Below are 25,123 nucleotides of genomic sequence, written 5' to 3'. Positions count from 1 at the left end.
CTCAGCCCTGGTGAGTCACTGGGATCACAGGCATGTGCCACTATGCCTGGAAGCAGGGCCTTCCTTGAGGAGGAGGATGCAGATGAATTGAGGAAATGCTGGGATTACTTGATCAGGGATCAGTTTGTGAGAATTAATTGAACTGTATCAGTATGATATGTTTATCTCATTGTATATACACTTCAATAAAAAGTGAAAAAACAAAACATCATACCGGACAAACTGAATTTTACCTAAGGTCTTCCTGTTTATGACTGTGCTCTGATGGAGCTCAGGCAGATCCTGGATGCCCTGGGCACAAGAATGAATAAAATGCAGTTCAAACTTTCATGATGTTCCCAATTCATTAAGTTAACATATATTCACAACTAAAATATGATTGAATAAATGAGCATATGAGCATTCTAACTCAAACAAGATGGCAGTCATTCCCTCAGGTGCTGGGAGGCTGGAACTTGAGCTATGCTGAGGATTGGTGGTCTGGCCGAGATGGTCAGACTCAGGTCCAAGGATGAGTATTTTATTTAAGTGAAGGGAGGATGAACACAAGCATGCCTGAGGCATAAGTATTCTCTCTATGGTTGTAGCTATCTAGCTTCAACAATTTGTGCCATTTCTCTGGAAAGTGGGAAAAACAAATAATCAAGATTCTTTATGACAGGAGATATCAGACTCTGATGATCCACTGGAAAAGTTGCAAACAGACTGGCCCTAAATCCATACAACAACCAGGTGATCCACTGGGGCCCCCTATCCCAGTGAGTCTTTGTCCCTAGATTCAGAAAAATGTCCTCTTAAAGGACTGTCTTAGTGGATGCAAGAATTAGGTAATCTCTCAGGGTAAATGGAAAAGAAGGACACAAATGATTTTATTCTCAGAGTACAGCATCTTCCCTGTTTTCAAGTCTCCAAAATACCATGAGGGCATAGCCAAGACTTTCCTGCAAAGGGGAAGCTGCAAAGATCCATGGGAGTTACCTGGCCACTCATATCTGTCTGTATCAGACCAAATGCTAGGCGTGGGGAGCAGCTTGCAGGGCCTTGTCAGAAGTTCCCTTGACATGCCTATGGCTGGAATATGAGCTTTTTAAAAAAAATCTTGAGAAATATATTTAATGTAATAGCTTCAGTCATTAGGGGAAAACTAAAGCCTGCATTTCTCAGGTCAACTGGAATTTGGGTTTATAATTCAGTCATGCTGTTATCGACAAATATCTTATTAGTTTATACAGGGTAAACAATTTTTGAAATTGTAGTTTATAAGTAATCATTCACTTAAGAATTTCATAAAGTGTTTTTTTTTCAAATCAGGTACATGAGTGACTCTGACTGCAATTTTAATGGCCAGTTGCCATGCATTATTAAACTCTCTCTTTTTTTCTTCTGAATCTTCCAGTAGACGTCTAGAGTTTAGCTAGAAGTTTTGGCTACGGTACAAACAGTGATGGAAAACATATGAGCAGTAACAAGTTTTAATCTCGCTCCTCAGTACTAACATGGACTAATCTGTGGAAGCAGTTTATTCCAGTATCACCCAGGGTGCAGTCACACCAAGGGCTGTGTTAGAGTTTTTTTTTTTTTTTCCTTTTAAATGTAACACATTTTCATCTTTTCTTCTTAAACAGTGCCTGAGAACATTTACATTATAGATAAGTAGTGCAGGGTGGATAAATTCTACTTTCAAGACCACTACTTTCTTCTGACAAGGTATGTTTTCATGTCTGTCTTACATGTGCCAGTGTATAATTACTTTACAATCAATACTAGGGTGACATTAATGTTATTAATAAGCATTTGTAAATAATATGGTAAAGTTTAAAGCTTATTTCTATAGTTCCTTAAAAAATCAGCATTTAAATAGAAAATTAAATTTGTACTTAAAATTACTCTAGTTTTATGCCTTTTACATAATAAAAATATTTTAAATATAATGTCATTTTTAATAGCTAAGTGAAAGCCTGTTATGCTTTACAATAAAAATAAACATGATTGATTTTTAAAAAAATCACTTCAATAGACATATATTCTTTTAGGAAAAAAATATTACTTTAATCATTAATGATAAAGAAGTTTGGGGATATCATAGATATATGAAACAGTAAATATTTCTTTCAGAGTGTAAAACTGACATTTTCTAATGTGTTTTTAAAATGTGTGAATTATTCAAATGTCATTTTGACTTACACATTTGAATGTCCACATTTTCTCTGATGTTTTAAATGTCTTTCTTATTTTTATGCAATGAAATGGTACTGGACAGTAAATCCACATAATAATCCACATAATTTCAAAAACTACCAGCAATAATTTAACTAATTCTATATTCCATAATCAGAATTTAATACACTCAAAGATCCCCTTTATCCTTTCCCAAGGAAATTTTTGATGAAATCTTAGATTTAAAAAATTAGGCAATATGTTCAATATTCTACTCCCTAGTAATCTAAGCAGAGCATAGCATTCTTTCATGTTCATCTATTCAGAGGTGTGGCAGCCAAGAAACAGTGGCCACATGCTGCAGGGACTGAGTCATAAAGAACCTGAAGGATTTATATCTTCCTAAAAATAAAGTCTTTTTCCCCCCTTTTTCTTTTTTGTAATCCCACCAAGAATCATAGACTTGTTAAAAAAGAAAAATAAATCACAAGTCCACACCCATGTAAAAGCATCTTCATGTTTTTAGTTTGTTTTTGGCATTCAGCAATATAATGCCGTAGCAGAAAGGAGGATATGGAGTCTTCTGTTACAACTAAACACTACGTTAAAAAGAATGTTCCCATACCTGATCTTAGGTTTGAAGCAAAACAGGCTAACTTTGCAAGTAGAAGTCTTAAGGCACTGCAGCAAACATTAAAAAAAGGAGAGGCAGGAGTTTTTTTGTTTTTGTTTTTATTTTTTTTAATAGCAGCTAGGTTGCTAGAGATATTTAAAATTTTATGAAGAGAAAACTGGTATGAAAGGAAAAGCAGTCAAAAGTTCTCTCAGAATGCTATTTATACTTCTAAGGTAAAATTAATTGCTTCCTGTGGAAAGTATTGTTTTAAAAGCATCAGTGTCCAAAAACAAATGCTCCTGTGCATACATTTCCGAATGCATGCTTGGAGTTTGAACTTGTTAGCTCACAAGGCTATGTCTTGATCATACCAGAATACTGTCTGAATTCTTTCTGTGAGTTACAGGGGGCATTGTTATGTCACATTTATACACTAAAACCTACAACTGGTACCTATGAACTGAAAGGAATGTGGAAACCACGGGGGAAAACTGCAAAGTGGACTTTAAAACATGGGATTTAAAAACACGGTGACTTGTTTATTAAATATAGTGTCTCAGAGGAAATACCATTTCACTTAGACAAATTTTCCATTCCAAATCTGGAGTGCTATAAAGGACACTGTCACATTTCTCAGCTACATTTCTAGTTCTGTTATGAAGTCTTTTGAGAACCTTGTGGAAGCTTCTCACCTCATATTTTCCAGAGGAAAGTCTGTTTACTGTGCACAAATAACAAGATGAAAATCCACTGAGAGGCTAAGCATGGTGGACAGCAGAGCAGCAAAGAACAAGGACGCTGCCTCAGCTCTGCCACCTCTGGGGAGTTCTGGACACCCAAGCCTCAGCTTCTTTTTCTATAAAAAGAGGTCCCTGGAGGAATGTCTCAGAGGCCTCTCTCATGTCTAAGTAGCTTTGACTTATTAGTAACAGCAGGAGCCCTGGAATCATATTCCAAACAGTCTTCTGATTAAGAGAAGCCTGAGTCCAAAATCCAAAGCTGTCCAGGAGTAGAAAACACTGGCAAAAGTGTTTTAAGTCAGGGAAATATTGAGTCTTCCTGAGAACAAGATATAAATATTTTTTAAAGTTTCAAAAATAGCATAGACTAAATGATGCCAAAACTAATAAAACTGAGTTTGAGCCATATTAATAAATGCAAAATTTTAAATAAAATAAAGTCATATCATTTTAAGTAAGACATGATATTCTCTATATTCTTTCTGAATGAGAAAGCACAGCTATCAAATGTTCCCTCCTAGATATTCCAGTATTTATCTACGGGTTGGCAACTGTGCAGTAGAACAGGGAAAGGCCTAGAACGTCTACTTGGGCCAGCAGAGCCTCAGGCAGAGGCCCAACCCATGAGGCTGAGCATGTAAACAGTAAATTCCTCAAGGAATCGAGGCTGGCCTGACTTTTCTTTGCAAGCAACCAGGAAAAGAGAACACAAAATTAATTTTATAGGGCTAACAGAACACAGAGCAAGCACAGAAAATAATTTGCCAGAAGGTAATTTTGGTCTCAGTATGAAGAGTTTTCTAAAGTCATCGTGGGCAGCAGTGAACAATGATGCCTTGAGATAGTGTGTTCTCTTTTGAGTCCTTTCACTGGAGATGTTCAAGCACAGTGGTCCAGAATGTTCTGGAACCTTCACCACCAGAGGGAATTTCAACTGGACAACAGGCCCTGTAATCCCAGGCCTCTGTCTGCTACCAGGGAAGGGTCCAGCTACCACACAAAGGGGCTGCCTCCCCCATGACTTGTACGCAGAAGTCTCAATTTCATACTTTCATCTTACCTCTTATTTGAATAAAGGCAGGGAGGTTTTCATGAAACATACCAGTCTAAGAAAGAAGACAGAGGACAGGAAGAACCCTGCCTGGTGCTCTACCGACCCACCTATGGTGGGCTGATCAGCACGCCTGAGGCAGGGTACAGAACAGCAGCAAGCCCATCACTGTTCTGCTCCCCCTTACTCAGCCCTGTGTAGCCTTGCATTATCCTTTTCACTCCAAATTCTGCTTCTCACACCTGATCCTGTTCCTCAGCCTGAACCTCCTCCTGGCACTAGGGGAGCCTCTCCTGAGCTCAACAAGGCCAAAGGAATCTGGCGCACCAGCCTGTGGCCTGCACAGGAGCAAGGCCAGCCCTTAACTCCTGCTGCCAGGCCACAAGGAAAACCAAGACATGTTCTTGGCACCCGCTCTGGAACTCTAACACATTCCTCTTGTTATACGTTGTATTTTTTTTTTCCATTTCTGTAGTGTCCTTAGTTCTATGTTTCAGATATATTATGTGTTAAAAGATTTTTTTTTTCTGGTCTAGACTGGGAATTTAAACGCTTACAGTTCAAAGTTTCCAGGAAAAAACACTTTGAAACAACCAACCAAAAACAAAAAAAAAACTTCATTAAAAATCTTCATTTCCTAAGCCAGGCATGGTGGCATATGCCTGAAACCCCAGTGATGGGAGGCTGAGGCAGGAAGATTGCAATTTCAAGGCCAGCCTTCCTGAGCCTTCCTGAGACTCTGTCTCGAAATAAAAAATAAAAATGACTGAGGATAGAGCTTAGTGGGGTAATGTGCCCCAGGGTTCAATCCTCAATGCCAAAAACAAACAAACAAAAAACCCAAAACTTCATTTCCTATAGACCAGAAAATGAGGTTAGGACCCAAGAAAGTATAAACTCGAAAACAATTTCCTGGGTAGTTGCTTTTGTTTGACTTTTGGGGGAAATAAATCAGAACAGCATACAGGAAATCTTTAATTGTACCACTTTTGATATCAGTTGCTAGAGAAGGGGCAGGAAAAGGCAAAAGAACACAGATAAGATAAAAGCAAAGCAGATTTTGTTGGCAAACTGATATTTTGAAAATATTTAAAGCAACATAATTTTAAAAATTATGCATGAGAAAATAATGCTTCACTCACAATCTGACCATCCTTACTCTTACCAGATATTACGTACTATTTCAAAACCAGGTAGTGCATGCTCTTTTTCCACATGTATGTATTTTTTCCACAAATTTCTTCAGCTTTATTGGTCTCAAACAGAAACTGAGGATTATGAGAGCAGAGAGACATCTAAGAAAGAATATCACTTTCAGAAGTCTAGAGACCCACATCCCGACTGAAATGTTACAGATCTCCATTCCAGAGCACACAGTCTACATTGTCTTTTACTAGTCTATTAGTTTAGGTGCTTTATTTTTTAAAAATTTTTATCAATGCACCTGACATTCAAGTATTAACTTTTCTTATTTTTTTTGGTACCAGGGATTGAACACATGGATGCTTAACCACTGAGATCCACCTCCAGCCCCTGCCCCTTTTATTTTTTATTTTGAGAGAGGGTCTCGCTAAGTTGCTTAGGGCCTCACTAAATTGCTGAGGCTGGTCTCAAACTTTCAATCCTACCATACCCAACTTTAGGTATTAACTTTAACAACAACCACAGGCTTTCTTCAGCATGTTAGGAGTTGTGATTATCTTTAAATTAGGGAACTATGGGAGAGACTAGAGAGGAGAAAGAGAAGTGCTCCGGCCCACCCATTCAGCATCATGACCTCATACCTGGGGCACGGTGCGTTACACTGTAAGGAACACCCAGTGAATAACTCCAGTGACCTCAAACTAAGCCAGAGACAGGACTTAAAATGACACTGTAAATTTCTCATCACCAAGGTCAAGAATAGCTTTGAACCTGGAAGAGAAGCTAAAACTCAAGAATATTAAATAATACACTGGATCAAGGACAAGCTTTGATTCAGCTAATGTCCTAGAGCTGAATTTCTAGGGAATAAGTATTTTGGAGGTCCAGGTCAAGCCAGGAACTAAACACTAAGGAGCCAGGAATTTCAAAAAGCTTGAAGTCTAAAAACATAAGGGGTCAAAATTAGGCAGAGAGCTGAGAAGCAGAGTTAGGAAGAAAGTGATACTGAAAATGAAGCCCAGATGACCTTCACAGGACATTTGTCAGGATTTACAGACTGACCAGCAGGTAGGCCCCAGAGAATCAGTGGGACCATTAAACTATACAAAGCTGTTTGACAGTCTCAGCTTTGCCATACTCTCTCTCCTAGTATATTCAGGTGTGGATTATCACAAAGATTCCATATACACTTGGTCAGTGTGACACAGCTAGCCAGTGGGCCAATGTTCATGTCACCATTTAGATTTCTAAACATATCAAAATGATATAAAATAATTTTCAGGTTAATAACTAACTAGTAGGATTTTTTAGCCCTCTCCTGATGATTAAAAACAACATGCCCTGTGCAGATGTGTAGTTTAATTAAGTCAGTGAGTTGAATGCTTACTGAGTTCAGGGAAACCCAAGCCCATGCAGAAATGTTAAAGCTCATTTCTATGTTCTGGGAAAGAGTAACCAGCTGGGAGGACTTGGGGACTAGGGGACTAAGTCTTTGTGAGGCTAGGCTAGCCCTGAATAGAGTCTCTCTTATTCAGTCCTGTTGAGATCGAGGGCCAGAGGACTGTTAGATGACTTAGGTCGGGGGACATTCTGTGGAGCCTCTGTTAGAGCAGTGAGTAGATGCCATCTGGCCAGGACTGGTCTCATGACTGGACTTCCCTGGGATATACTTATTTTGGATGATTTCATAATGTTTTTAATTTTATAAAAATTTCTAAGAATGTACAAGTTTCATTGGAGATAGTTAGGAAACTATATGTAAACACCCCTGTGGAAATATCAGCCATCACATGGCAATGAATCTATGCTCTGAAGGTTCCCTATTCATACATTGAGTTTTGTGTGAGCTTTAAAAAAAAAAAGAAAGAAAACACAACTAAAACCAATGCGACAATACCAAAAACAGAACTCAGTGGAAAAATGAATAAAAAAAGAAGAGTATGGACATCTGTTGGATTGGATCAGGTGTTAGACAATGGAACAGATTAGAAGAAGGTACCAATGACATTGTGGAAAAAGTGACTAAAGATGAGCCGGAAGGCTGGAGAGAGTGAACAGAAAGCGGTTTAGGAAAATTTCCAGTGTTATCTAAGGGGTGTTAATATGTTCCTTTGACAGGGACATAGATGTGCTTTTTAAAATATTTATTGCTTTTCTAATTATATAAGCAATACTTATTGCTCATTATAAAAATTAAAGAGGGGGAAAAGAAGACAAAAGTCATCTGTGATTCTACCCAAAGCTTATCTTTAATCAGGTATATTCACGCATTTATAAATATAGTAGGCATGAATTTTTTACAATTGCTTTTATAATCTCATAAAAGTAATATTCTGTATTTTAAAAGTCTTTATAAACATTTTGTGGGTTCCAAAATATTTCATGGAATAAATATACCCTATTTACTCTTACTATTATCACTACATTAATCACTAGGATTGTCTTTTTTTTTGTATTATGAATTATTCTGTGATAAACATCTTTTTGAACCTTTTAACTATTTCCTGAGATTAGATTCCAAAAAGCAGAATTTGTAATTAGCAAATAGATATTTTTACAGTTCCCACAGCTTATTGCTAAGTTGCTTTTCAAAAAGTTTTTATAAATTTACTCTCATACTACCTACCAAAGAAGAATTCCATTTTACTGTGTTTTTGCCAGAACTCAGAAATGCACAGATGCAGAAGCTATGTCTGTTTAAATTCTAACTTAATGCTCAATGGCTACTTAGTCCTAGATCAGTCTTGCACCTGAGAGAGCATGAAGGAATATGTGCTTCTACTGCTCTTGGCTGTGTGCTCTGCCAAACCCTTCTTTAGCCCTTCACACATGACGCTGAAGAATATGATGCTGAAGGATATGGAAGATGCAGATGATGATGACGACGACGACGATGCCAACGACAACTCTCTTTTTCCAACAAAAGAGCCAACATACCCCTTTTTCCCATTTGATTTGTTTCCAACATGTCCGTTTGGATGCCAATGCTATTCACGAGTTGTACACTGCTCTGATCTAGGTAAGTGCACCAGATTCACTCTGTTTTGAAGAATAATGCTATTCTGATAAAATTAAAAGGATAAGAAAGGTCATTACTGAAATGTGAAAAATCATCTCACTGATTATAAATATATATATATTTTTAATTTAAATGTTAGGTGAAAGTGGGATGTGGCAGAACATGCCTGTAACCCTGCTGCTTGAGAGGCTGAGGCAGGAGAATTGCAAGTTCCAGGCCAGCCTGGGCAACATAAGGAGATACTTTCTTATAAGAAAAATAAGGAAGTCGAGTTGTAGTTCAGTGGCGCCATGTATGCTTGAGGGCCTAGCTTTGATCCCCAGGACCTCAAAACAAACAAACAAATAAATGTATAGGTGGAGAAAACAGCAAATTGCAAAGTACATTCACAGTTATTTTAAAGATCCAGAGTAATAGTACCAATGGGGATCCTACATATAGAACATTTCTTTCTCTTCCCAAATTAAATTGAAGCACTTTGTTTCTATTTTCTTCATTGCAGTTCATCTCGGGATGATGAATGTCCTTTCTAGAAAAATTCTATGATAACAAAATAAGATGCCTGCCCAGAATAATGAAATGAATTATACAGAGTGTGTAATCTCCAATCTAGATGTTTTATTCAAAAAAATTTTTTTGGTACTGGGGATTAAACCTGGGGTGCTCAACCACTCAACCATATCCCTGGCCCTTTTTATTTTTTATTTTGATACAGGGTCTCCCTAACTTGCTTAGGACCTCACTAAGTTGCTGAGGCTGGCTTTGAACTTGTCATTCTCCTGTCTCAGCCTCCCGAGTTGCTGGGATTACAGGAAAGAGCCACCATGCCAGTTTATAATCTAGGTGTTTTAAAGAAAATGTTTTATTTGTTTTGAAGTCTTTGGGTGTAGAACTGCCTAGAAAAGAAGTGGTTGAACTAAATTCTCTCTAAAATGTATAATTTTCTGCTATTTTTTTTTTTTTAACACTTCTGATGAAGGAGTACTCAAGAGCACACTCACCATCCTCAGAAAGGGAATGTGATGAGAAAGGGCATCAAGACTTGTACTCAGCTACTTCCGAAAGAGGGGATACAGGGACCTGCCCCAGTGTGGAGCTGTGGCCGAGGCCTGGCCACAGCTCCCATGCAGGTGCTGAAGGTTCAGCAGGGCCACTTTTGGAGTCCTTCTATGAAGATGGTATACACAGCTCACCTCCCCCACCACATGATCATGAAAGGGTCTTGATAACTTGTCACTCTTCCTCCCTCAGGAACACTCTTCAGAGCTTCAATTCCATCAGGGTCATGGTGGGAGTAGGTTTGACAAAAATCTATGTTATCGGGAAATTCCTTTCAGCAAAGCCTCCAACTTCCCACAAGACTTCCCATCACTTTCTAAACCAAAATAATCTCTTATAACAAACAAAACTGACTCTACCTTGCTAATTCATTGAGTTGTCCCCTTTCCTCCTTCTACCTATGGTTAAAGTTCTTAAGAGTTGCTAATTTTAAAGTATGGAGAGGGAAAACAGGGCTATAAAACAGAATGTAGATATTCAAATATTTGGATATTCAATTCAGCTTGGAGTTATCATATATAATTACACTTTAGGTTTTTTAAAATCAAAAGTGTAAATATCTACAACTCACTTTAAAATTCATAAAAAGATGAACTTAGGGACAGTAAGTTTAGTATAGAAAAATGATGATGGTAGAAAGTAGGTAAGTAAAATATGGATTTGCACTGTAAAATTCTTATGTCTTTTAAAATCTTTTCATAATCAAATATTGGTGGGGGGGAGAAGGCCCCAAGCTCATCAAGCATTTTGTTGCATGGAACGTCCAATAATAAACAGGAGGTGGGTGCATTCTGCCCAAAGACTAACCGTTGGCCATCTACAGAAAGTAAAGGAACTAAGGAAGAACTGCATTACACTTAATGTAAGAAGAGGGAAAGAAAGTTTAAGTCTATTATCATTTAATTAGTATTTGCCTATCCACACAAAGAGAAAGCATGCAGCTCTACCTTATTCTAAGATGACAAAGACAGCTATCACTGTACCTACAGAGAGGAACAGCAACTAACAGGTGGACCTGTATACTTCTGGCACAGGAGTGGAAAAAAGAAATGACTCAAATACCTTTGCCCTTGAACTACTGCTATGCATGATGATATAAGTAAAGGTATATATCACACTCAGCTGCCAAAGGAGAGTTATGCAGGGATAAATAAGAATTAGTTAAATAATTTGTGACTAGAGTAGTGAAGTTTATGATAATGTAAATGAAAATAATCTATTTTCCAAGTACAACTTTCTATATTTTAAGTCTTCCTAAAAATGAAAAACACCTACATGCTTCAATGCTTCACTAAAAAACCAGACAGAAAGCTAGTATTCTTCATAAGCTGTGCCTCAGCTACCTGTCACTCCATCTTACCCCCAATTATTTCACCCTGGAGCCTGCCAGACCCAAGATAGAAACCTTGTACAGATAAATGAGCTACGTGAAATGGTTCTGAGGCTTTTCAAAAAAAAAACTATGTTTTTGTCATGTTACAACTACTAAGTACTGTTACTTAATGATATCCCTGCATCAATGATCTAGTCATTAGCATGACTAATATGTAATATAAACATACACCTCTACCCATATAGAGATCTTGTCTTTGGTATGATTTTCTAGTATTTGTAATACATTTGCTTATTTCTCAGGTTTAACCTCTGTTCCAAGCAACATTCCATTTGATACTCGAATGGTCGACCTTCAAAACAATAAAATTAAGGAGATCAAAGAAAATGACTTTAAAGGACTCACTTCACTTTATGTAAGAATATATGCTAATATTTTCAAATATTTACGTGAAAATCTCTATCATTACTGAATTATTTATATTTTATAAGTACAAATAAGTCTTACTTTTTGGGTGAATATGACAAAATTTCTGTATTCAGGAAGGTTCTAATCAATTAGAAACTATAGATTTAAGTCAATTAATGATTTAATTCAACTGATGTTTATTGAATAACAGCCAAGTAAAAGGCAGTGGTCTGAGAGTTAATGGTCCTTAAATATGTTTCTAATCCATTCAGGTAACAATAATGACTATATACTAAAGTGAGCAAGAAAACAATTATTTAGGACAACCATAGCCTAGAGTATAAGTAACCTTTACCCAAACCTGTTGACTCCAGATACCACAAATCTCTAAGAGCAGCACACAGGATATATCTAGTTGACTAACACCCAATCCTTGCATCAAGGCTGAGCAGGATGGTAATGCTCCTACTGGAGCCTGGGTTGGCCTCCTGCAAAATTGCCACTCTGTCAGGTATCCACCACCTTAGCTGCTCCTTTCCATTTTGAATTATACAAATAGCTCAGATTTGGAAAGGCACCATCCAAAATATAGCTTCCACATATGTATTTTTTAAAAAGCAACTGGAAAAGTTCATATTTATTTTAGAACTAAGGCCTCACTTAAATATTAGGACAATCAGCAGCAGCACAAAAGAGTCCACCAAAGATCCATCCAGCCCACCCCACTAACTTCAGACCACAGAAACTTCTGTAGCAAGATCATTATTCTAGCATCAGAGGTTGGAAATAAAGATTGTATGTATGTGTGTGTGTGCACTTATATATATGTTTATGTAAAAATAAAAGCAAGAGTAGCTTATGACTGCGTCCACGTTCAGCTTAGACAACCACAAGAATAGTAACTAATGACATATCTAATACCAGAGCCACATGAGTTTTTAATTTGTCATATCACTATTTTATTACATTTTAGGAGTCTTCCAGGTATTTACTCCACATGCACTCCTGTTAGTCATTGGGAAATGATAATCTAAAAGGTGTCAGGAACATTCTTAGGTCCTTTTAGCATTCTCTTAGTCAACTTCTACACAGCACCTGTGTCTAAGGGTGAACATTCTGGAGTCAAGTGGAGCTGAGCTCAAATCTTTGCTCTAGCAGGGAAATGATCTCAACTTCCTCAGCTGTAGGAGGGTGTAATAATAGCATGGACTTCACAGAGTGGTTATAAGGTTCAACATGCAAATACATGTAAGGTGCTCAGTAATGGTAGGGACCCCACCCCCGATTTTTAGCTAATGTTACTGCTAGGCCAGTATGAGTAGACTCACCCAACATACTTATGTAAAGCTTTTTTGTTTTGTTTTGTTTTTTGTTTTTGTGAGATGGGGTCTTGCTATGTTGCCCGAGCTGGCCTTAAACTCCGGGGCTCAAGTGATCCTCCCACCTCATCTTCTCAAGTAGTTAGGACTACAGGCTACACCACTGCACCAGGATGTAAAGTAGTTTCAAAGTACATGTTTTATACTTGAATTGTAGGCATACTGCACAATTAAAGAGAATGAAAATATTTCAGACAGTGTACAAATCTGTTATGTTTCAGTTGCTTGTTTGGCACTGTGGCTCTCACATAAAGGGCGGCAAATCTAGAGAGGAAGTGTGATCTATGACACTCAGGCCTCCCAGCTCACTTCTCGCTGCTATTACAGACACATTCGCCATGAGTCCTTGTTCTACTTCTGCACACTATGCTTTTCTTCTGTCCTTACACATAATGACACTGCTTATTAATGATGCATTTAAGGCTCTGTGACAACCAGTTCCTGTGTAAAACAACACTGGCAGTATGGCTGACCTGAAGTCACTCTGCCAGCCTCTCATGCTGGGTTAGCATTTGACAGTGCATAAAAACTTCCACTTGAGTTTTATTACTCATCCTCCCTTTTATGCAGCTCCAGCATCTCCACATCTTCAACAGAAAAAACAGACAGACAGACAGACAAAAGCTCATGTACTGAGGCTGGATCTCACGGGGACATATGCCCACTCTGGGTAGGACAACTCTGACCCTTACTTGCAGGGTAATCACAGACAAACCACTTTTTCACTCTGTCTGTTTCTGCATCACTCAAAGCAGTGCAACTCTTTCTGCTTAGTTTAACCTTATGGAGTCAAGTGAGGTTCACAAACCATCTGTGTTGGTTCACAAACCAACTTGCTAAATTCCCCCACCTCATTTTTCAGTATTACTAAAGGAAAAGACGCTCTCCTGGCTGGCATCACACACTCAGAAAGGTGCATATTTTGACAGCTGGCAAGATGTAATTTCCCTTCTTCTCCTAGACTTATTAACCTTTCCAGGTGCAGTGTTTAACAGTAGTGGTATGTCTACAAGGTGAGAAGAGAGATGTAAAGGGCTGAGTGAAATGTAAGCACAGTGGTAAAGCGTGTTTACTGGGCAGCCTAAGTGTGTTACTTCTGCTACGGAAAACAACACCACGTGAGTAGTACCAGCCAGGTCTGTTCAATCGGTCTGGAAACAAAAGGAAGATTGCTTTAGAACGGAATTGTGGACAAAGTTCCTAAAAGGAATTAATCTCAAGCTGTTTCTTCAGAGATCAGAAGGGTCTACATTACTGAAGAGGGACAAAAAGGTCCTGAAGATGCTAAGCAATTTGCTGGAGTCCTTGGCAAACACTGAAAATTCTATCTGTACAGACGGCAATGAAAATGACTGAGCTATGACATTTTGCAATGAAAATGGTTATTAGATGACCAATATGTCCCAGTTTGCCCAGGTATTTCCCAGGTTGGGTTCTGAAATTCCTACATCCCAATTTGATGGTCCTAGCAGCCTGAGGTGGCTGGTCACATGGTGACCATGAGCACTCAGACATGTCACAAAGGACTTGGCCACAAAAAGCATGGTCACTCTGATATTAAGCTCTTCATTCTCTAGTGTTAGATCCCCTCTCAAGGATTTTGCCCTGTAGCCCTGAGAAATAGCCACATAATTGAGATGGGGGTGGGCTATTTCTCAGGATCCATTGCTATCTCAAGGCCTGAAAACATGCCAGAATAGCAAGGGAAATTTGTAGGGGATTTTTCCTTTCAGGTCTCTGCTCTGGGAGAAATGGTAAACATTAGCACACATGAAAAAAGTGAGGTTTTCAAGGTCAATAAAATCATGCAAAAATATTTTGTAAATAGATCTTGTTTAAAATAAAAATAACACTGTCGGTCACTTCCATGAAGGGTCAAACAGAGGTTAGAGCGTCAACCATGACTGTACCCCTACTCAAAGATAAAAAAAGATAAGTGTATCAAAAGGCATAATATCAATCAATAAAGCTTTGCACTGTTCCAACTTAGTAGTAAATAATGATTTTTAAATCCAAGATAGGACTGGGAAATTTTTTAAATAGTCAATCAAGTACATACATGACCTACATCATATTGATTTTAAAGATGAATCATTGTAGAATATCAGTAAATCAAATCCACTTTTCTAATACTATGTAACTTACTATGCTTATCCAGGCTCTGATTCTGAACAACAACAAGCTAACAAAGATTCACCCAAAAACCTTTCTAACCACAAAGAAGCTGCGAAGGCTGTATTTATCCCACAATCAACTAAGTGAAATACCACTTAATCTTCCCAAATCACTAGCAGAGCTCAGAATTCATGATAATAAAGTTAAGAAAATACAAAAGGACACCTTCAAAGGAATGAATGCTTTACACGTGTTGGGTAAGTTATTCTAATTCTGGGCCATCTTGAAATCATCATTTCCAAGCAAATGCTGAATTATTGTCATTATTTTAAGGACAATTTCTAAGATAAACCATTTATAAACCATTGGGAATATGAAACAAAGCTTGGGGTGGCATCTCAGGCCTTCTAGTCCTAGATACTCAGGAGGCTGGGAAAACACAGCAAGATCCCCAGCTAGAAATAAATAAAAAGGAAAGAAAATTTATAGCAATTAAAGAAAAGATGGCATTTGTAGTATAATCTCTCAAGAATCTCCTTTGAAATACCTAGTGTGGGTTCTGTTTTCTGAACTGGACCCTAAATAAAATCTATGCCATTCTTATTTAATTTAAAGGTAATATTTTTAATGTATCACATAAACTGCTAAAATACAATGTAAAAGAGTCATTCAGATATTATTTGGAATGTAAACCTTTTTGTTGTATGCTTTAGGAAGTACTGATTTAAGCAATTTTTTGTTGTGTATTTTAAACCCCAGTATATTTTACTTCTAACAGCCATCGATAACCATGTGGTCCCTCTGCAATATCCATTCAAAGTTCCTAACCAAGATTCTCATTCACTTATTCACTAATCCAACCAAGTGCCGGGCACTTACCAAATTTCCTCTTACTGGCAATTCCTTGAAGTTATGTTTCTGCTAATCACATAATTTCTAATTAACTTGTTATTTAAAAAAGTTCAGAAGACAAAACAGATAACACAAATGCTTTGTATTATATGAAGGATGATCTTTTTTTCTGAAGCAATATTACTACAACAAAACTTTTATCATGCTCACAAATGGAGGAGAATGATAATGTTATTTAGAAATTCAAAGCAAAAAAGTGATCCTACTATATATTCCAGTTTACAAGGTAAAAAGGAAGCTTTTCTGAAACCAACAGAAAGGAGAGTAGATAAAGAGAAACGATGAAACACACTTCTTAGAATATTTTGGGGATATGTTTCCCTGCATTGTGAATTTCCTTTGCATACAACCTATGTGTGCTAAATCATGTCATTTCCCCCACAGAAATGAGTGCGAATCCACTTGATAATAATGGGATAGAGCCAGGGGCATTTGAAGGGGTGACAGTGTTCCATATCAGAATTGCTGAAGCAAAACTAACTTCAATTCCTAAAGGTATGTTTTCACTTTAAGACAGTATTTTAAAAATTGTCATCTTTCAATGACCAAAAATATAATGTTGTAAACTGTACAGTATACATTGTCAAAATTACACTACAATTAGAAATCCTCGTATCCATGTATCTGGTCAGAGCAGTATGAAATTTAGCTCTGTTTCACATGTACATAGAGAGCCCTACATAGTGATTATTTTGACAATATTAAACTGCAATATTCTTCCCTAGTGAATTAAGAAGCAATGAACTTTTAATTTTTCTTCTCTTTTCTGACACTTACATATCTATGTCTGACATTAGAGGTGGAAAATTCTGTAGAGAAAAAAAAAAAATAGCTGGATGGAGTCAGACCCTAACCCCAGCTGAGCAGCCACATTGGAGGTAAAGCTTGTGAGGACTCATGGAGGCAGCCTGGCTCTGGGAGCAGTCAATGTACACCGGGGTTCTATACCATCTTCCTCCCAGGAGCGCTATGAAAATGAATGTACTAACAGAGAAAGGTTTGGAATCAGGGTCTGGCCTAGTAAGTGTCCTCTCTTAGTGACAACCTCACCTGATGGACCTTGCACTCTTTATGCTGGCTTCATGAGAATTGAGCTGGCACCTCAATGTCTCCCCTTAACTTTGTTAGAGACTAGTTTTCTCCAGTATCACTTCCATGCTCCCTGATGACTAGCTGGACACAATTGCCTTTATTGAAACTCTTGCTCAAAAATCTTGCTTTCCTTGACCCTGAAAAGGATCGCTGCTTTGATGATTACCTAGGTCAGAAATAGCCCAAGTGAGTAATAATGTGTTTTTCACTTTCAAACAGCTGTATTTCAGTATCCACGAGTAAAAGCAACAACTTTATCATAACCCTTCTCTACTACCAACCTGATCCAGAGATAAACAAAACAAACATAAACAGAAAACTTAAGACATAGTGAAGTTATTATTAATGATTATTAGTAATTGTTATAATTAATAACAGTAACTGTAATTGTTATTATCAATCAACTAATGTTTCACTTAGGTTGAATTTAGGTGAAAGATTATGTAAAGCAAAAGTGGGAAGACAATTTTTCTATCAGGAAAAAAAAACAGTTAAATCCTGACTACACCAATAAAAACCACCTTCATTTAGCTTTGAGGGAGGTGGCTGTTTTCTACAAGAAATCTAAATTGTTAACATTAAGCTTTCTAATTTTAGAATGGGAAAAATATAAACTCCAAATAATAGGTAAAATATATAAAAATTCTTTTTTTATGTTGGAAGCTGACGTGGAAAAAAGGGAAGTCAGGACAAGGAAAGGTGCAAAGGAGGAGGGAAGAGATGAGGCAAGGCTGAAGGACAGGAGGGAGCTGCTGTTCCAGGCTGGGGCACTTGGCAAGGTGACACAGCTCTTCTTTATGTTCACAGAGCTGACACACATCACCAGGCAAGGCCACTTTTACATTCACACCAGCAGGTTCTTAACTGCAAAACGCCCTAATTATAATTCTCCTCAAATTTCAAACTGTATCTCAAGGTTAACTTCTCATGAAGTTCTCAAAATTCTTTGAAAGTCAAAGGAACATAATGTCTTTAGAAACTTAAGCTGAAATCTTTCAACTTACATAACTACTCTTTCAAGACCTGACTCTTAGAAACCAGTTAAACTATATTGTTTTTGTAGTTTATTCACTAAAATGTGAGGGTTGACTTTCCGCATTCACAATTCCATCAGTACCATCCCTTGAGGCAGGCTGAAATGGCAGGCGTCCCAGGAGTCCTTACCAGAACAAGTTAGTAGGAGTGTCTTCCTTCTTACTCACTAGGAAAATTCTGCATGTGTGTGGGTGGTGTGGTGGCAGTGGCTGCAGCACCTGTTTGAGAACAGGGTGGGAACACATTCCTGTACAAAGCCTGCTCCTGTCTGTCCACATTCAGAGTTTCTGCCAGATTCATACCTCTGCTCACACCTGTTTTAGAGGCTGTGTTCCATTTTTCTCTGTGGTCACCCACCTTCCTCATGTCCTAGGGGACACACGGTCCCCTCAAATTCTTCAAATGCTCTTTCAAAGATTTTGTTTTTCTCTGACATCCTACAATCTACTCTAGAATAGGCTGGCACATTACACTATTCATTTTTCTACTAATAATCTGCTCAATGAGGACACAAGGCCTTTGAGGACAGAACATTTATCTTACATACTGAAAGGAACATATAGTCATCCCATAAAATATAATTAACTGCAATTCAAGAAAAATCTCTAAGTTTAGAATTATTTTCCTGCTCCCTATTAACTTTGAAAGTTCAAAATAAAGCCTGGAATCAAAATTAATTCAGCCACGAAGACTACTGACATATATAAGGACATTTCAAATACTTTCATCAGTCTTCATCACTACGTAGAAAGAAATGTTTCAGCAACAGTTGGGGGAAGAAAGCTGTTCTCAGCTAGCTACCTAGAACCTTTGGCTGACAAATGATTTATTATATACAAAACAAAATGAGGTCTGATTGAATTTCTGGCCAGTCTCTTTCATTCAAGCGTCATCCAGCCTTGTCAGGATATACCTGACACATTCGGAAGAAAGAACATTCACAGGGTGTATGCCAGGTGGTAGTGCAGCAGATACATTTAATTTATAAAGAAAAAAATACTAAATGAAAAAAATACTTCAATGAATTATCTCAGAGTAAATATTTGCATGTTTATAATGATGGTTAAAAAAAAAAAACCTTAGTCTGTCACCTTCTTTGTACCACTTTATTACTTGAAAGAATTAATCCTCTCTGCTGCCTTTTGTATACAAATTATATTACAAGTAATTAAATAGTTGGTGAGGAAATTTATTTAGAGAGGAATTCCAACTTATAAATCCATAAAGAATGACAAAATTAGAAAGTCACCATACCAGGCACAGTGGTGTGTACCTGCAATCCCAGCTACTTGGAAAGCTGAGGCAGGAGGATGCTTGGCCTTTGGAATTTGTGGCCAACCTGACAGTATGCAGAAAACCCCAGTCTCCCCCCCAAATCCCACCCCTTCCCCAACAGCCTGAAAACAAAGAAAGAAAACAGGAAGTCATCATGTTACAACTGCTAATGAAAGAATGGATCAAGGCAGCAACTATGATTATTTATTTATTTATTTATTTTCTTTTTTGCGGTGCTGGGGATCGAACCCAGGTCCTTGAGCTTGCATTGCAAGGCAAGCACTCTACCAACTGAACTATCTCTCCAGCCCAAGGCAGCAACTATGAATGAATGAATGACAAAACTATCAGTTGAAAAGTTATCTCCCTGACTGATTGCTTCTCTGGATTTGAGGGTCAGGTCATAAGAAATAAAGGGTTAGGATTCTGACAAATAATATCTGGAAGCTGTTAGAAAATTCATAAAAAGAAAGTCTTGAATCAATATCTGAAATCAACAGAATAGGAAGAAAAAGGAAGGAATATGTACTAGGAGATCTTAAAAGAGATAAAAACCAAAACATATTTTGTAAACTTTATTTGGATCCTGACTCAGACAAACCAGTTGTAAAATGATACATTTGAGACAACCGGGGTGGAGGGTGAATATGAGATGACAGTAAAGAATCGTATTAATTTTATTGTATGTGTTATCAACCAGGTTAAAAGAAAGACAAACTTTTCAGTCAGACATTGAGTGAGGTGCTCACAGGTAAAATTACACTGTATGGGATTTGGGTTTGAATACTACAGCAATCAAAGAAGTGACTAAGTTAGATAAATAAATCAGTAAATAAGTGGGGGTAAATATAACAAGATCAGAAAAATGGAGGTTAACTGTTGAAGCTGGACAATAGCATGGTGATTTGTAATAATTGTTTGCATTTTTATGTATAGCTGAAATTTTCCATAATAAAATTTCTTAAAATAGGTACATAAAAAATTGCCTAAATCCATAATCTGAAACTTGACAAGTAAATAGTCAGTGGGGGGTTGGTCTTACTTGATCTAACAAACATCTTTCTTTCCTTATTAGGCCTACCATCTACTTTATTGGAACTTCATTTAGATTATAATAAAATTTCAACTGTGGAACTCGAGGATTTTAAACGATACAAAGAACTGCAAAGGTAAAAGGTCCCAAAATCTTAACTTATGAGTGGCAGACCATATGACTAAGACAGTAATGAAGCTTCTTGGAGAACATGTACAGGGATCCTAGTCGAGATCATTGCTGTTACAATGTGTGAAGGGAAAACTAGAAAGAAACACTGTTTTTACTGCCTATACCAACATTAGAGGCAAATCAAGCAGAAAGACAAGGACTCTGAAAATTTTCCAATTGCTAGATTTAGCACAGATAATTTTCTAAGGGTGGGAGGAAATGGTTGTTATATACTGAAACAGGTTATTAAATAAGGCCGTACAACATTTTTCTGTGAACATATATAAAAATAGGACAGACTTATACTCTAACTAGGGTTGTGGTATTTTCAGCAAACTCTATCAAACCTAGCCATCTGCATATGAGTTAATTCATTTTATATCATTTTTAGGCTGGGCCTAGGAAACAACAGAATCACAGATATTGAAAATGGAAGTTTTGCTAACATACCACGTGTGAGAGAAATACACTTGGAAAACAATAAACTTAAAAAAATTCCTTCAGGATTACAGGAGTTGAAATACCTCCAGGTAAAACATTCTACTTATGTTTGGTAGACATGAATTCTTTAATTTTTATAAAACACATTAGTGTATCTCAAGCAAAAACCAAGCAAATGGCACAGGTAACTCAGACACAAAGACTTTCCAAGTTTCAAGAGGTGTTCTACCAAGTAGCAGAACTTCAGGAAAATGGTTTCTACAAAGATGTCACCTGAGAACCTCAGGACCCTTATCAACCTTCAGTTTCTCCTACTGAAACTGCTGAAGTAATTGTAGCAAAGCTGCTGATCCAGCTAACTTCAAGTTTCTGAGGTAGGACAGCTGAGGACAATAAGCAGGATACTACATCCTTTTGTTCTGGAAACATTTCACAAGGCAGAGCAAGAGGATTAGGATCCAGGTGTTTTTACTATCAATGTGGTGTTAGGTTAGAATTAGGTATGCTTTTTTAAATACTCACATCAGAATATGTAATTGACTGAAAGTCACTCATTGGAGCATCAAAAGTTCACACTGCAGTGGAGATGCAGCTCAGTGGTAGTGTGCCTGCCGAGCATGCAAAAGGTCCTGGATTTGATTCTCAGCACTACTAAAAAATTTTCACATTTTGTCATTTGTTGCTCTTCATTATTAGAAACCTTTCCTTTCTCATCTGGCAACTCTTAATTTGCCGGCAATGGTCACAGAAAGTAAAGAAAATATTTTGCATATAATTCTAGGATTTTCACAATATCTATGGTATTTATCTATGACCTCAGATTAAGAATCCCTACTTAGGGCTGAGGTTGTAGCTCAGTGGTAGAGCGCTTGCCTAGCATGCATAAGGCATGGAGTTCAATTCTCAGCACCACATATAAATAAATAAAATAAAGGTCCATCGACAACTTAAAAAAAATAAAAAAAGAATCCCTACTTAATATTATTTCATCTTAATCTTAATCCATTTTTCTCATGTGCTTTCCTTACTATGCAAAGTCTTTCTCTTCCAAGAAGAAAAAGACACACTGAGAACAACACTGAGAAGAAAATGGGGCATTGAGCACTCAACTTCTTGTACATTTTGTTCTGATCCATCTTTAAACAAGTTTTGCTTACTGCATTCCTTGGAAACACAGTCATTCAAGGATGTGCTGTGTGCAGGTGTGGGTCTTAGGGTAATACCTGCTCTGACATTTCTGAAAACTGCATGTGGACATCTGCCCGCCCTGAGCACAGACAGTGTGCCCTGTCTCCAGCCAGTCCTACCTGATCTCACATCTGCTGCTGTGCCACTCAGACCCCAACCTTTGATCTCTCACATTTACCTACACTTGTAACTAGCTTTTTTTTTTTTTTTTTTCTCGTACTGGGGATTGAAGCCAGGGGCTCTTAATCACTGAACCACATCCTTAAGCCCTTTTTATATTTTATTTTTGAGACAGGGTCTCACTAAATTGCTTAGGTCCTCACTATATTGCTGGCTTTGAACTCAGGATCTCGCTGCCTTAGCCTCCAAGCCACTGTGATCACAGGCACATGCAGCTGTGCCTTGCTTATTAGCATTTTTTTAATGAACAAAATTGTGGCACAGAGAAGAACGTATGTCACATGTATATAATTCAATGAACATCCACAAAGTAAACATGCCCGCACACAGCTGTTTTCACTCACAGTGAGGTCAGCGCTTGGTGAAGGGCACTGACCTCTGACACTGAGCAGGAGGGGAAATGCAGAGGAACCACATAAAACATCTGTCACCAAACCTTAAAATTAAATAGGACAGAGGGGAGTTAAACACCAAACATAAACAATTTAGCAATGCCTGGAGTTTTCAGAATCATAGATTAGTCTTCGCAAGAAATAAAAGCAAAATTTAGAGGTAACAAGAATCAAAGCCAATAACCCAGCTTCACCAGCAAAGGCTTCCACTTTTTAATATGCCAAAATGCTATTAGTTAAGCTGTTTGCTTTTACTTTCCAGATCTAAAAGCCCAAAGAAGAACAAAAAGGCTGTTAATGGGAATGAAAGTTCTTTATTCTTTATGAGTAAAAACTTTAAAAAAAATATGCAGCTTATAAAACTATGATTTGTCCTGGTGCAAAATAAAGATTCGACTATTGATACAGTATTACAGATCTGTATTTAAGATGTTGACAGACACATCTTTCTACAAAACAACATACAAAAAAGCAGTCCTACACTTCTTCCCCTCAACCCTAGAAAATGCTAGCTAACATTCCTTCACATTCACATTGTAAGCTGACTTCCTGGATCACTGAACTTCATTCCTGTGCTCATTTCTAATACTTTCAAAACAAATTAATGTAAATATGGCACTGGAAAAACTATTTACACACAGCAGGGGTGGGAGAGACAAGCGGCCCAGCTGATCAGGCAGTGTGCCTGAGCTGTGGCACCAGTTTTATGCCGTGCATACCCTCTCCTATAAACAAGTGTATCTATTTAGTGAAAATACTTCAGGTTGATGTAAAATAAACAGATAAATAATGTCATAAATGCTGACTACAAAGTATCTTCTTTTTACATTTACTGGGTATTTTTAATTCATTCTTTTTTCCTACTACAACAGATAATCTTCCTTCATTCTAATTCAATTACGAAAGTGGGAGTGAACGACTTCTGTCCAACAATGCCAAAGATGAAGAAATCTTTATACAGTGCAATAAGTTTATTCCACAACCCTGTTAAGTACTGGGAAATACAACCTGCAACATTTCGTTGTGTTTTGAGCAGAATGAGTGTTCAACTTGGGAACTTCAGAAATTAGTAATGTATGCTAAATATAAAATTCAAAAATTCTTACATTTGGAATACTTGAACTCTGTTAATAATAGTGGTATATACATAAGCAAAAATCTGTCCCACATGGTAAATGACAAAAAATTTCAACAGAATTTTGCCAAACTATTGATACATAAGGATTGACAGAAATAAGCATGTATTGCAGTTGCATTTTGCATACAAATGATTTTACATAAATTTCTTGCTTAAACATTCCTCTCTAAGTAACAAAAAAAATAGACATTGAGTATTTAACCTTTTGTTATCAAGTGCATTTCAAAAATAACTGTACTGTAATGGAATGCTTGACTTAACAACATTGGTGGTCTTTCATTTGCTGTCAGAAAAACAAAACCGGCAAGGACAGCTATGTGAAGAACACTCGATACTATTCTTACTCTTTCTGTAATAACTTGGGTAGTACTGTAATGTTTCTAGTCATTTCAAGTATGGTTTGACATAACCATACTGAAATTCTCATGTGTTAAGAACCTGTTTTTAATGTTTAAAACTAACTTCTTATAATAAAACTTTCAGTAAGTATTCATTACCAACCAATAGATGCTATTCGTAAAAGTTGGTTTTTTAGCTATAGTACATTGTTTTCTTTTTTTAATTATTACCTGATTATCAAATCTCTGTAAAAATGCATAGTGAGTGTTGATGTAAAATCTGTAACTCACGTTTTTTATTATCAGTTATTATAAGCTCCTAATAGCATGTCAATTGTTAGGTTACATAACGTTGTCACCTCAACTGTAAGGAATATTTTCAGGATGTCCCTTTGAAAGACCTTGTTTGGAAGACTCTGAACATTATTAGTTCTACAGTAATTTGTCTCCTCCAGTACACAGTAGACTGGACAACTCTGAGAAGTAACGTGGCCTAACGGAACAGGCAAAGAATCAAATAATACAGACAAAAACTGAAGACTCTGTACAAAAGTTGAGTACTTTGATGCTTTTTTAAAAATTGGCATTCAGCATAAGTTAAGTAAAATGAGAAAGTAAGGAAAATATCATTAAAAATATTGGTTTGAAATAAAATATTTGTGCTCTGGTCTAATTCCTATCCCACCCAGAAACACAGTTCTTTTTCCGAAAAATCTAATTTATGGATAACATTTTTAGAGCAGCATTAATTTTCCCTCCCTCTCTCTCTCCCTCTGTCTGGCACTGAGCTATGTCCCCAGTCCTTTTTGTTTTTATTTTGAGAGAGGTTCTCACTAAAATGAAGGCTGGCCTTGAACTTATAATCCTTTTGCCTCAACCTCCTGAGTCCCTGGGATTACAGGTATGTG

The 25,123-nt window shown here is 37.2% G+C and overlaps 2 protein-coding genes across 2 annotated transcripts in view; one reads left to right on the top strand and one right to left on the bottom strand.

Annotated features, from left to right (window-relative positions):
- The window catches only part of Cenpp (centromere protein P), a 248,764-nt gene that overhangs the window by 101,465 nt on the left and 122,176 nt on the right, over window positions 1-25,123 (bottom strand). The window lies entirely within an intron of this gene.
- On the top strand, window positions 1,556-24,873 carry Aspn (asporin). Its single transcript, XM_047526108.1, has 8 exons — window positions 1,556-1,707; window positions 8,439-8,726; window positions 11,421-11,533; window positions 15,064-15,277; window positions 16,317-16,427; window positions 20,410-20,503; window positions 20,930-21,068; window positions 23,612-24,873. Exons 2-8 carry the CDS (start codon window positions 8,468-8,470, stop codon window positions 23,807-23,809), a joined length of 1,128 nt encoding a protein of 375 aa, XP_047382064.1. The 5' UTR covers window positions 1,556-1,707; window positions 8,439-8,467; the 3' UTR covers window positions 23,810-24,873.

Source organism: Sciurus carolinensis, chromosome 15 (genome assembly GCF_902686445.1).
Source record: "Sciurus carolinensis chromosome 15, mSciCar1.2, whole genome shotgun sequence".
NCBI classification, from domain to species: Eukaryota; Metazoa; Chordata; class Mammalia; order Rodentia; family Sciuridae; genus Sciurus; species Sciurus carolinensis.
This window is presented reverse-complemented; position numbering and strand designations above follow the sequence as displayed.

Excerpts from the sequence above, each read along its gene's own strand:
- Aspn (XM_047526108.1), top strand. The coding sequence starts at position 8,468 with ATGAAGGAATATGTGCTTCTACTGCTCTTGGCTGTGTGCTCTGCCAAA. Across the intron at positions 11,534-15,063 it reads AAGGACTCACTTCACTTTAT|GCTCTGATTCTGAACAACAA; the intron begins GTAAGAATATAT and ends ATGCTTATCCAG. Across the intron at positions 16,428-20,409 it reads ACTAACTTCAATTCCTAAAG|GCCTACCATCTACTTTATTG; the intron begins GTATGTTTTCAC and ends TTTCCTTATTAG.